Source organism: Lycorma delicatula, chromosome 1 (genome assembly GCF_047948215.1).
Source record: "Lycorma delicatula isolate Av1 chromosome 1, ASM4794821v1, whole genome shotgun sequence".
Taxonomy (NCBI): domain Eukaryota; kingdom Metazoa; phylum Arthropoda; class Insecta; order Hemiptera; family Fulgoridae; genus Lycorma; species Lycorma delicatula.
The window spans coordinates 354,549,339-354,561,949 of record NC_134455.1 but is presented as its reverse complement, the minus strand read 5'-3'; the positions used below and the strand labels follow the sequence as shown (position 1 = coordinate 354,561,949).

Sequence of the window (12,611 nt, the reverse complement as noted above, 5' to 3'; positions counted from 1 at the left end):
TGGTGTTGAAGTCACCGGCGATTATCACCCTAGGCCATCTCCCCGCCTCAGCCATAACTTCATCGATGAATCTTTCGTATATCTCCAAACCCGAATTTGGAGAAATGTAGCCAACTATCAATGTGACCTCCCTGAGCTCCACAACGACGAAGCCCCTCCTAAGAGCTGACGACTCGAAAGACTCGGGACACTTCCACATGCACAACATCTACGTCCGCGTCCCTAATCCAACCTTTCTCCTCAGCCAACTTCTTGTTCGGCTCACTTAGCAGGACAAAGTCCGCTTGGCTTCTTACCGCCAGGTCCCATGCAGCAGTATGTGCGAACCTACTCCTATTTGCATTAAATTGGTAGAATCTAGCCATTTCTCTTTTTACAGCCACCAAGTTTATCCCCCTTATCTCTGTACTTGAGACATTTCAGGCCTCCTTGCATTCACGGCTAATATGCCTCTCTTTGCCGCAGTTATAACACTGATTCCTCTACTCTCTCCCCAAGAATCACCACAGGTCTGGAACACTCAGCAACAACAAGACCTTCCTTCAGCTTGTCCTTGTTCTCAGCTTCCAGCTGCCCGAGCACCTTAAACGCCCCAAAGACGGATCTCACAGCTCCACTCTTTGTCTGCGGCCAATAGAATATGCAATATGAATAGATCCACCACCCGCCGTTGGGTCAGATGATATGGCCACACGGTTGAACCGCTCTTCCCGCCAATACTTATTGCATATTACCATCACTTCATCCTCGTTACCATCATCATTATCGAGAAGATTTTTCACCTCAATTCCCTTGTTGGATGTAGTCTAGGTGGTCGCATTGATGGCCATCACACGTTCACCTGTTTGTCTGGCCGCACTTTTCAGGTCTTCCATCATCTCCTCTAGTTCATCAAGGCCGGACTTTAATTCTTTTTTGGTACTGCAGTCAACATGCTGTAGCATGTTGATCACTTTACAGGCCACCTTGTTCACTGTATCAGCAAACGGATCAGCCTCTCCATCGTTCTCCCCATCCAATCCCTTCCGGTCAAAGGAGCCCATCCTCTTAGGCAACTTAACCAACAATCTTATCGCCCTCGGCTTAGTTATGTGGGAGCTTTCTTTCTCATCCATAGCCACCGACTCCGTAATTTTTATAATTTCCGACTCCAAATTTTTCAGGGTTTTTTAAATCTTAAACCCTTTCCGGATTCTGAAGAGCCAACCTGCCAGTTCTTAGGCGCTTCGTTATTTCCCCACCGTTTCCGGTGGTGGGAAACCTCGAAATACTCTTACGAGGCTTAAAGGCTACCTCTTCTGTCATTACTGTTCAGCTGCAAACCGAAAATTTTTCTCGTAAACAAGATTCCTGAACAATCTGTATTTGTGTCGTTCAAAGTCACCAGAAGCATAACACTGGCCTCGAAGACCCTTTTCGACCCGAATGGACAAATAGAAAAATTTGTTGTTGCAGGAGCGACAGAAACCCACTACTTGCCAATTTAGTATTAACTGACAAACGACGTCAACAGAGAAGCTGGCGCCAACAACAAAGAACAAAAATATTGTGATAAAAACTTTTAAAAATACATAAAGCTAGAACTACCACCCACGTAGTGCGTACCAGACCAATACCCGACCTACTGAGCTATTCGTCTCGCTCTAGGCAGACGCTAACCTGTATTCCGTATGTCAACGTAGTCGACAGATACAGCCCCGTGATAAGTACTTATTTTCTCTGGAAAATCGTACCTGGGGGGTTAGATCCCAAAATCGGGAGGTATTAAGCAAAACTGTAAGCGCCTTTAAGAATTCCTTCAAATTAGTCAAGCTTGCAATGTATGGGGTAATTTATTGAAAATGCTTGATGTGGTGTATGAAAAAATCTTTTATAAGCCTCAAAATTTGCTTGTGACAACTACTATATTCCTTGATCGCAAACTGGCCAAATAAACAAGGGAATTTGTCTGTCCTCCCCTAATGAAGAAAATACAGATAACGTGGAAAATGAAAGATGCCTAAATGGAAGTATACCCAGGTCTTTAAGCAATAGAAAAGTATGTGATTTAAATAAAGTTTTTTTGAGATCAAACAGGAAAAAGATAAAAACTAGTTCTTAAATGCAGGACACAATGTGGTCATTTCTTTACTGCACTGAGATTTTGAGCTTTATAAAACTTTAAAATTATGTTTTTTGAGCTTTATAAAAAATTCAGACCTTTATAATAGTTATTGCTACCCTAATATACACTGGTTCTATTGTTGTCTTCACGCTCCCCCAGCCGCAATCCTGCGACATTCAGTACACATTTGTAGTGTTGTTGTCCTCTAGAGGTTTCATCCAGCATAGAATTGTGCTCAATAGTCCAATTTTTGTAGGCAAAAAATTACAATTGTTGTGAAATTCATTGTCAGATTGTTGAGGTATAAGGTGAGAATGCACTGTCATGCCCCATTATTACAAAATGGTGCCAAATGTTCAGAAATGGAAGAACAAATGTGAGTGACGAACTGTGTGCTGGATGACCTTCAACTGGAAACACAACGAGTAACGCGAAACGCATGAATGAAATGATCTTGAGTAATCCGTGCATTAAAATTAGAGAGATTGCAAATGAACTTAACATCAGTTATGGTAGTGTGTTTGCAATTATTCATGATAAGCTATGTTCCCATAAAATGTGTCCACAATGGATGCCACATCTGTTGTCCAACAACCACAAACATCAATGTTTTGTGTCTGCTCTTTCTTTTCTTCAATGTTATTCCAGGGCTGGTCCACAGTTTTTGAAACAAATCATCACATGGGATGATAGCTGGGTGTTTTATTACACTTCTGAGACTAAATGAGCATCACATGAATGGAGACAAAAATTTGCCACAGCAAAAAAAAGTAGGTTATGCTGACATTTTTTTTTTTATTCTGAGGGAGTTGTTTACAGTGAATTTATGCCCCGAGGAACAACAATCAATATCGAATCTTACTGTGAGACTTGAAAAACATTATGTAAAGCCATTAAACATTGAAGACCTCGAAGATTGAGCGATGGGATCATTTTTCTTCATGACAACATTACTCCTCATTCAGCTCATGTGATAAGGGAGTTACTGCAAAAATTCAAGTGGGAAGTGTGGTCTCATCCGCTTTACAGCCCCTGACTTTGTGACTACCACCTATTTGGTCCTTTCAAGGGAGACCTGGGATGGGAGTGTTTGCTAATGATGATGAACTGAAGCAAGCAGTTCTTAATTGGTTGAAGCAAATTGGACAAAATTTGTATTTGAGTAGAATTGAAAAATTTGACACAAGTTATGAAAAGTATTTAGAAAAACTTGGTGATTATGTCAAAAAATAGATAAAAATATGTAGTTTTTATTCAATAAAAAAAAAATTGTTTTATAAATATATGTTTGTTTCATAAAGGGGGTGTAACTTACTTTCGGATTATTTCTTGTAAACGGACTAGATCTGAGGTCACTGTATATATAATACTGGGATGCAACTGTGTGGTTTCAGGAGACAAAATTGACAAAGGAGGAAGTTTTGCTTTATTAAATTCCAGATTAAATGGCTTTTATTTATTTATTTTTAGCGATAAACTTAACCATAACTACGTATAAGCAATTTTTCAAAACTTTAGTCAAAAAAAAAAAAAAAAATCTATAAACTGGAAATACAAATCTCACTTACCAGATTCATTGTGTCATCATCAATTTGATCTAAAATTATAAGTTTATTTAACTCAGCAGAACAATATAAAACATCATTGGCCTCCAGACTAGTACACCATTTTTTAACTTTATCCATAGAATTTTCTACTTTATCCAGAATTATTTCCCAAGTCATTTCAAGTCCAGAGCACTAAATAACAAATAAAAACACACACATACACACATATTATATATATATATATATATATATATATATATACAGATTTAACTTTCTAAACCCTTAAAGTAATAAAGTAATTTTTCAAAAGATAATAAATATTATTATTAATAATAATAATCCCATAACTAGCCTTCAATATGAAAATTACATTACAGATACTCTAAATGAAATTGCAGAGTTACTAGTCAATCACTTCAAAAAAGCCAGCAAAACGGCTAACTACAATGCAGATTTTAAGATGAAAAAATAGAACTTTAAGGTCTACTAAATTTCAGAACTGAAATAAATAAAATGTATCTTTATACATATAATGTATTCTTTAAAATAGAAGAATTTATGAAACTGTTGGAGTAAGCCAGCAACAAAGCTGCTGGTCTGGATGAAATTCATTATAACATGATCAGGCAGCTAAATACTACTGCAAAACGTAGATTGTTAGAACTACATAATCAGATATGGCGGGATGGTATATACCCACAACAGGAAATAAGCACATATGGTTCCAATACCAAAGAAAGATAAAAATTTGACAGATCTCAATAGTTACTGTCCTACTTCTTTGATGTGTGTTATGAGAAAAATATTTGAAAAAATTATAAATAATCGATTTGTTTGGATTTTAGAAAAAGATAATCTCTTATCCTCACATCAAGCAGGTTTTCGGCAATACCACTCTACTACTGATCAAATGATCAACTTAGAGAACATCATATATAACAGATTTATTATAAGAAAACATTGTGTCGGAGTCTTCTTTGATCTGCAGAAGGCATTCGATATGACCACCTGGTGACATGGAATAATGCTCCAAATAAATGAATGGGGTATTTGTGGCACTCTACCAGTTTAACTCAACAACTATATGAACAACTGTACTTAACAAGTACCCGTCAACAATGAATATTCATCAGAAAAACGTGTGGAAAATGGCACAAGGTTTGCCGTTGAGCAGTATCTTGTTTATGATTGCCATCAAAAAAACTAATATTATCCATTCCAGTACAAATCAGCAAAAGTGTCTATGTTGATGATCTAGCAATTATGTATGGCAGCAAGAAGACAGCTATAGTAAAGTACAAATTACAACGAGCGATTAATGCCCTTAATGAAGTTACAAGGAATAATGGATTTCAATTTTCGCCAAAAAAAAACATGTTGTGTACACTTCTGTAGGAATCGAATTCCTCACCAAAATCCTGCCTTGACTATCAACAACAATCCAATTAAATATAAGGATAATGCAAGATTTTTAGGTCTGTTACTGGATAAATCCCTTACATGGGGATATTACATATACAGGACTTGAGTGATAAATGTAAAAAAGCCCTAAACATTATTATATGTTTATCCAACATCAATTGGGGCTCAGATAAAGAAATACTATTGAGGCTGTATAAAGCACTGGTTCAATCAAAACTCGATTACAGATGTATTGTATATGCATCGACTAGGAAAGCATTTAAGAAAGTTAAACATAATAAATAACAGCGGAATAAGATATGTGACAGGCGCATTCAGTACAAGTTTGGTGACTGGTCTAACGTCCAAAGCTGGAATAATGCCACTACAATATAGAAGACAGTTTTTACTGCTAAGATATGCAGCAAATATATGGGCCTTTCCTATCCATATAAATAACAAACTTTTTAACAATCATCTTTTGGCTGCATTATATGAACATCGTGCTACCTATTCCAGACAAGCCGGAACAAGGTATCACGAATTGACAAGAAAATATGAAAATGCTTTACCAGAGACATTAGCAATTTCTATGAGAGAAATATCATCACGGCTTTTAGCAGTAAACACAAGACTCTCTTGGGAAGAAATAAAAAAGAAGCCAGCAGTAATCATCCAGCAGGAACTTTTATCAACCGTCAGAAGTTAAAAAGAACACACTAAAATTTATACTGGCAGTTCTAAAACTGAACATGGTGTTGGATGCTCCATATATGTAAATGGAGTAGCCCATTTTTTGAAACTGTCAGATTCAGCCAGTGTTTATATGGCAGAACTTACTGCCATACAGCAAGCTCTTTGCTACTCGGAACACTACAGTGAAGAGAGAGTGCTAATATGTTCCAACTCTATAAGTGCACTTACTGCAATTCGGAACAAGAACATTAAGGAGATCATAAATGTAAAAATATCCTGTCCAGTCTGTAAGTAAATTCAAGCTGTGTTAAAGAATCTCTAGGGGAGTAGTTTCTACGTATACATCAGGAGTCTTGAAGCGTGGCACGTATATGGACGAGGGGTTCTTTGGCCATCCTGAACAGCTTTTGGTTTGCTTGACATTTCTTCTGCCACCACCCCATTTGATCACCCTAAAGCATAACACCGAATATCTGTGCCGCAACCGGGTACTGAGCCTTGTAACAGTTTAGTCCTAAATAGCTCCTAGAGCTTACCTAAAAGCGTGAGAGGAGTAAGTGTGGTAGCATATACCACTCGCTTGCGTGTCCTACCGCCCACTTGTCATATATTACTAAAATGGGTAGGTGCACCCTGTCAACTACTAAAGCATATATATGACTATCAATAATTAAAATTAAGATTTTGATGCATTAAGATCACCGTTCTGCTCCGGTACAGGCCCGGCTCTAAACCACAATCCAAATATCTCCAGCTTCCCTGCCTCTTTGCAATTTCCTCACGGCCGCCCGGACTTTCACCACTAAATCGATTGGGAGAGCCTTTCCCAATACAGTGGTAGCCTTGTAAGAGGTTGTTTTAAAAACACCAGTGCATACAATTAAAGCTCTGTACTGGGCACCCCTTTAATTATGAATAAGCGCTCAATTTCTTTCTAACCTATGCACCTAAACGGATGCCGCTTAAGAGGTCATACTTCTGAAGACTCCTTGGTACACTTGGTATACCATATACAAATGATGGCCCAACAGCCCGTATTCCTTTTGGGCAATCCTCCTAAGTTTGTGCATCACAGAGATGGCGTCTGCCGCTACTTGCCTAATGTGGTTACTAAACAGCAACTTCTTATCAAACAGAACACCTAGGTACTTATGAACTCGAACTCGGCTGATTACACTGCCTTCATACTTAACATGGGGGTTATGACTGTATGGTAATTTGTCTGCACTCTTGAGAAGAATATACTTCGTCTTGGGCATAGAAATCTTTAAATCTTGAATGTCCATCCAGCCCTCTGCGATTGACAAAGCTGCCTGCGCTCATGAGTTACCACGAACTAACAGAAGACAGTCATCGGCGACAGCCTGGGCTGTGACGCCTTCTGGGAATGTCAATCCCAAAAATCCAATTCCAGGTTTCCACAGCAAGGGATTAAGAACAGAGCCCTGCAGGCTTCCCCTGGTGATGGACTTTTCCACAAATAGGTGCGTATCCTTAAACAGAGCCATGCAATCAGACAAGCAGTCACGTACTAGCTTAAATTCCTTTACAAAAAAAATAATTGATCTGCAGGGCTACGAGAGCATTGCTGCATTCCAACTCATAGAGGACAGAACTCCAACACAAGGAAGGAAATGCTGCTTCTATATCAATAAAAATTGCCAAAAATATTTACAGTGGGCACTTTCCATCTCAGCAAGAGCATTTAAAATGCAATCCTCGGTGCCAACCCCTTTCAAGAAGCCAAACTGGCCTTGATTTAGAAGTGAGTTCATATTGATGCTTTCCCAGAGCCATTCCACAACCAGTCTTTCAAGAAACTTGCCGATTACCGGCAAGAGGCTGATGGGTTGATAACTGCTGACCTCACTTGGATCCTTTCCTGATTTTAAGAACACCTCACCAAAGCCACCTTCCAACAAGTCGGAAAGCAACCCCAGCTTAGGCAGCCCAAGAACAGACTACCAAGCGGCTCTCTTATGATAGGCAGCAGATGATAGAAAATATCCAGGTCAAGTTGGTCAATCCTCAGTGCCTTTCTCAGTGCCATTCGAGAAACCACTCGGTCTAAATCTAAGGGTTCCACAGTCCGTACGCCAGGGAATGGTGTCACACCCACTATAACGCCAATTTCTGCTTCACCCTCCAGAGCATCTGGAAACAGAGTATCCAGGAAGCCTGGTAAGTCGCCACAGATGTTAAAGTGTGGTCACAACCACCAAACCTGCATTGAACACTGGACAGCACGTGCAATGGCTTTGACCGGTAACGTGACTTTGTGAGCTGCCAGGGGTTGCGCTGCAACTTGCGCATGGAGTTTTGCCAAAACTTGAATTTGGCTTCCTTGATGAAAAATATAGGGACAAGGGAAACAATTTTAGTGCTCAGATTAATAGTAGAAGGAGGATTAAAGAAAAACAAACCAACACAAACCTAGAAAAGGCATTCGGTAACTTAGATTGGAATAAACTTTAAAAAATTAGGGTTGAAGTATAGAAATAGAAGAACAACTGCTAACATTTACAGAGACCAAACAGCAACAGTAATAATTGAAGAGCATAAGAAAGAAGCCGTAATAAAAATGGATGTCTGACAAGGATGTTCCCTATACCTTTACTTTTTAATCTTTACATAGAACAAGTCAATGATGTTAAAGAAAAATTTAGATCTGGAGTAACAGTACAAGGTGAAAAGATAAAGAAGCTATAATTTGCTGATGATATAGTAATTCTAGCTGAGAGTAAAAAAGATTTAGAAGAAACAATGAGTGGCATGGATGAAGTCCTACGCAACTACTATCGCATGAAAATAAACAAGAACAAAAAAAGTAATGAAATGTAAAAGAAATAATGTACATGGACTAGTGAATATAAAAATAGTTAGAGAAAATATTACGGAGAAGCTTAAATTCCTTTACAAAAAAAATTATTGGAAAAGTGGAAAGAAAAATACTAAGAAAATTCATGGTCCAATTCTAAAGGAAGGAATCTATATACTTAGGGGAAAAAAGATTTTTACAAAAACTGGGATAGAATTATCATATTTTAAGGAAATGGAGATTAAAATTTTACAGAAATCTGTATCAAATGGAAAACAGTAGATTAAAAAAGTAATATTTAATTTTTTTGAAAACAGGAAAACTACAACTAAATGGTTTCAAGAAGTCAAGAAGGATCTTAAACTGTTTAAGATATCAAAAGAACATATCCAGAGAATCCAGTGGAAATAAAATCTTAAAAAGCCTAGTGGAAAAGAACATCTTTAAGCCTTAAGCCTAGTATGGACAGTAGAAATTAGAAAGAATCACAAAGAAAGAATTATTAAATACTGGAAGAACAGGAAACTGAATGCTATTCATCATTATTCTTAGGTGATTCAACAAAAAAAAAGAAGGTTATCTTCAGATATAGATACAGTCATGATCTGCAAAAAGAGTTACAATGACTCAAGATTTTGAGTCAGGTAAGATAAAGGAACCAAAATGTCTAACTGAATCAAATGCTTTACTGAGATGAAAAAAAATTTAAAATGTAATCTTTTTGTTGTCTATGGAATTTAAAATATTTGCCAAAACTGGGAAATGACTGTGTCAATAGACAATTTTTCCATAAAACCATACTGAAAGCACATCAATAATTTCAAGAAATGTTAAAAGAGTATTTTTCATATATTTTTCTAACACTAGAAAATATGGACAATAACAAAATTAACCTATAATTCGGTAGTCTTAAACCTTTCTTAAGGAGGAGAATAACAATGGAAGTATCAAGACAGCTGGGAAATACTCTGTTGAGAGATTTATTAATTAAATTTGTAAGAGGGGTAAAATAATATTTACTACTTCATTTAAATATTGGCAGGAATTTATTTTATCAATTTTCATTTAATAATTTACTCTTTATATTTAAGATAAATGTTTTAACTTTCTGGGGATCAAGAGCAAATAAAGGTACTTATTTATCAACAAAACCATTCAAGGTAAAGCATCAATGTTTGTCATAGATAATTTATAATAATTAATTAATTATTAATTAATAAATAATTAAGTATTTATTCTTTGTTACAAAATTAATTAACATTTATAAAATTATATAAGATGTATTAAATATTAGTTTTTCTTTGTGATAAAACTTGCTGTACAAATTCTATTTATTTTTTCATTTTCTAATATACAGCACGATCAGAATATTATGAGAAAGATACTTTTCAACCCAATAAAGAAAAATACGCAATTTAATTTTAATTAAACATAATGAAGGGTGATTTGAATTTCATAAAATTCCGTGAAACGAATAAATAATTATGATTTTAAATAATTATTTAACATAAAAATAAATAATTTTATTATTTGTAGTAATAAATAATTGTATTACTTATTTTTAAATAATTAAGATTTTAATGGTAAACATTTGAACAACATGGACCTTTGCAAAATTTAAACTCAATACAATTAACATTAGATGAGATTTCACTAGGAGATGATCTATTCCTATGGGAACCTATCAGATTCTTTAGCCCATCAGTATATAATTTGTAGAATTTGGAACACAAATTAGCATCTGTTGCCAGAAAGAGGAATGCCCCAAGATTATGTTTTTTTGACATAGAACACTTCCCATTCCAGGAGGAAATGCCAACTAATATCATTTATACTGTTTTTTTAACTACAAATTTTTAATTCATTTCCATATTGTTATTAAATGATACTGTTTTTTTTTTTAATTTTCTATTAATTATTTTTGTTTTTAAAACTGGTGTTATGTTTTAATTTATTTTTAAATTTACAAATACACAAAAAGTAGTACAAAGAAATTGATACATACAATGTTTATTGTTTCTTTATCTATGTTTTTCGTAAGATATAATTTTTCCAAACCAGTAATACAACCCTCTTCACCTTCAGAGTTCAGCAACTTGCACCAACCTTCAGCTAGTTTCCGAGCTGCTGCAGCATCTGCAGTTATTTCATCTATTTGTTTCTCTGTCGATATATACTTAAAAAAAAGAGAGAAGTTTTAAAACACAATAGTTCAACTCATCACAAAAAGTTATTTACTTAATTATTATTAGCTCATGTTTTTTTTTTTAAAGTCTTAGCCTCGTACATTTTTTTTGCAAAATCCTCCAATGATCCATCTACTCCACCCTTTCAGGTCTTGCTTCACATAAGAAAATATATTAAAATAATATTAATAACATATTCATATTTCAGAAATTATATTCTAATTGTGTGAGCTTTAGCTAAGACTATTTTGTGTTCAGAAGGTCCCAATGGTTAACTGAGAACATTATTTAACCTGTGCATTGAAAAAAATGCAATAAGTAAAATAAAAAGCAATAATAAACAATACAAAAGCAATAGAAAGAGTCCTTATAGAATTAGTAAGGGAGTTGAATCAAATAAATCACAGAATATAGAAAAATGTGCAGATCTTGAAGGAAAATTAGAAGCTACATGAGGTAGTTATACATAGGGATTAATATCATATATATAAATATTAATTTCTATAATCCATTGAAATTTATCCGAATATAACAAGAATTTATTTAAACTAGTAAAATAAATAAATGGAAATAAGGAGTATTTCTGAAGACTCTGTTGATATTAAATAAAAATTAATGAATTGTATAAATTTAAAAAAGAGACAAGGCAAAGTACAGATGAGTTTATTAAATAGCTTTCTATTAAATTTTGGTTTAAATATACAGAGTGAGTCACAGGAACCTGATAATTTTAAAAATGAAGCAAAAAATAAAAAAACAATTACAAGTATGTTTTAACATGTAATTACAGAAAATATAATCCCCACTCATTGCTGTAACTTCATTTTTTAAATAACAAGTCAGATAAATGTCCTCCAGCATTTTCTGCACTCTGTTATACAGAGTGTCCCATATAAAACGCAACCCATCAATCACTCATCCATGAAATTTCAAAAGTCAAGCTTACTCCCCTACTCGTTACTAAAATGGACTCGTCTAACATCTGAACATCGCGGCGACGCAGTAGAACACTACCGATAGTAGCAACAATGCAATCATAACGTTCAGTGTATTGCTAGAGACAAGATGGTGTTTTCGCTAGATGAACGTGTTTTCATTGCCGAGTCGTACTTCAGTACAAAATCAGTGGTTGCAGTGCAAGATTTGTTTCGCCATAAGTACCCAGATAAACCAGCTCCTAACAAAACATCAGTATTAAGGTTAGTTGCAAAATTTAGAAAGACCGGTTCGGTTAATAACAAGGAATACAAAAGATCTGCGTCAGTGTTGAATACAGATACAGTCACTGAAATCAAAGACCGACTACTCGCCTCGCCAAATAAATCGATCAGACGTTTGTCAGCTGAAATTAATTTGTCTAAATCAACTGTTCATTGGGCGACCAAACAATTACAATTACGACCTTATCGCATTCAAACGGTTCATCAACTTCTTGAGCCGGACAAAGAAAAACGGCTACAATATTGTCAATGGTTCCTTCGATTTCTGCATGAGGGAATTAATGTTATGGATTCGTTATTTTACACACATGAAGCACGGTTTCATTTGGATGGCTACGTAAACAGCCAAAACAGTAGAATTTGGAGTGCTGAAAATCCCCACGTTTATCACGAAAAACAATTACACCCGCAGAAGTTGGGCGTGTGGTGTGGGATATCGCAGAAGAAAATAATCGGCCCTATTTTTTTCGAGTTCACCATTAATGCAGAATCATATCAGGATATTTCATTTCAGTTCATTGCACTCTTGGAAGAGGAAGACAGACACTGCTGGCTACAACATGACGGTGCGACATCGCAGTACGCAGGTTAAACTTCTGATTTCGTTGAGGAATTCTTTGGTAATCGTGTTATCGGTCG

General features: G+C 35.6%; 1 protein-coding gene across 1 annotated transcript in view; it reads right to left on the bottom strand.

The window, feature by feature from the left end:
* The window catches only part of LOC142334470 (uncharacterized), a 712,180-nt gene that overhangs the window by 189,873 nt on the left and 509,696 nt on the right, over window positions 1-12,611 (bottom strand). Inside the window, exons 87-88 of the mRNA XM_075382526.1 lie at window positions 10,572-10,742; window positions 3,673-3,843 (exon numbers count right to left, since the gene is read on the bottom strand). Coding sequence (XP_075238641.1) covers window positions 3,673-3,843; window positions 10,572-10,742 — 342 coding nt within the window. The remainder of the gene's footprint in view (window positions 1-3,672; window positions 3,844-10,571; window positions 10,743-12,611) is intronic.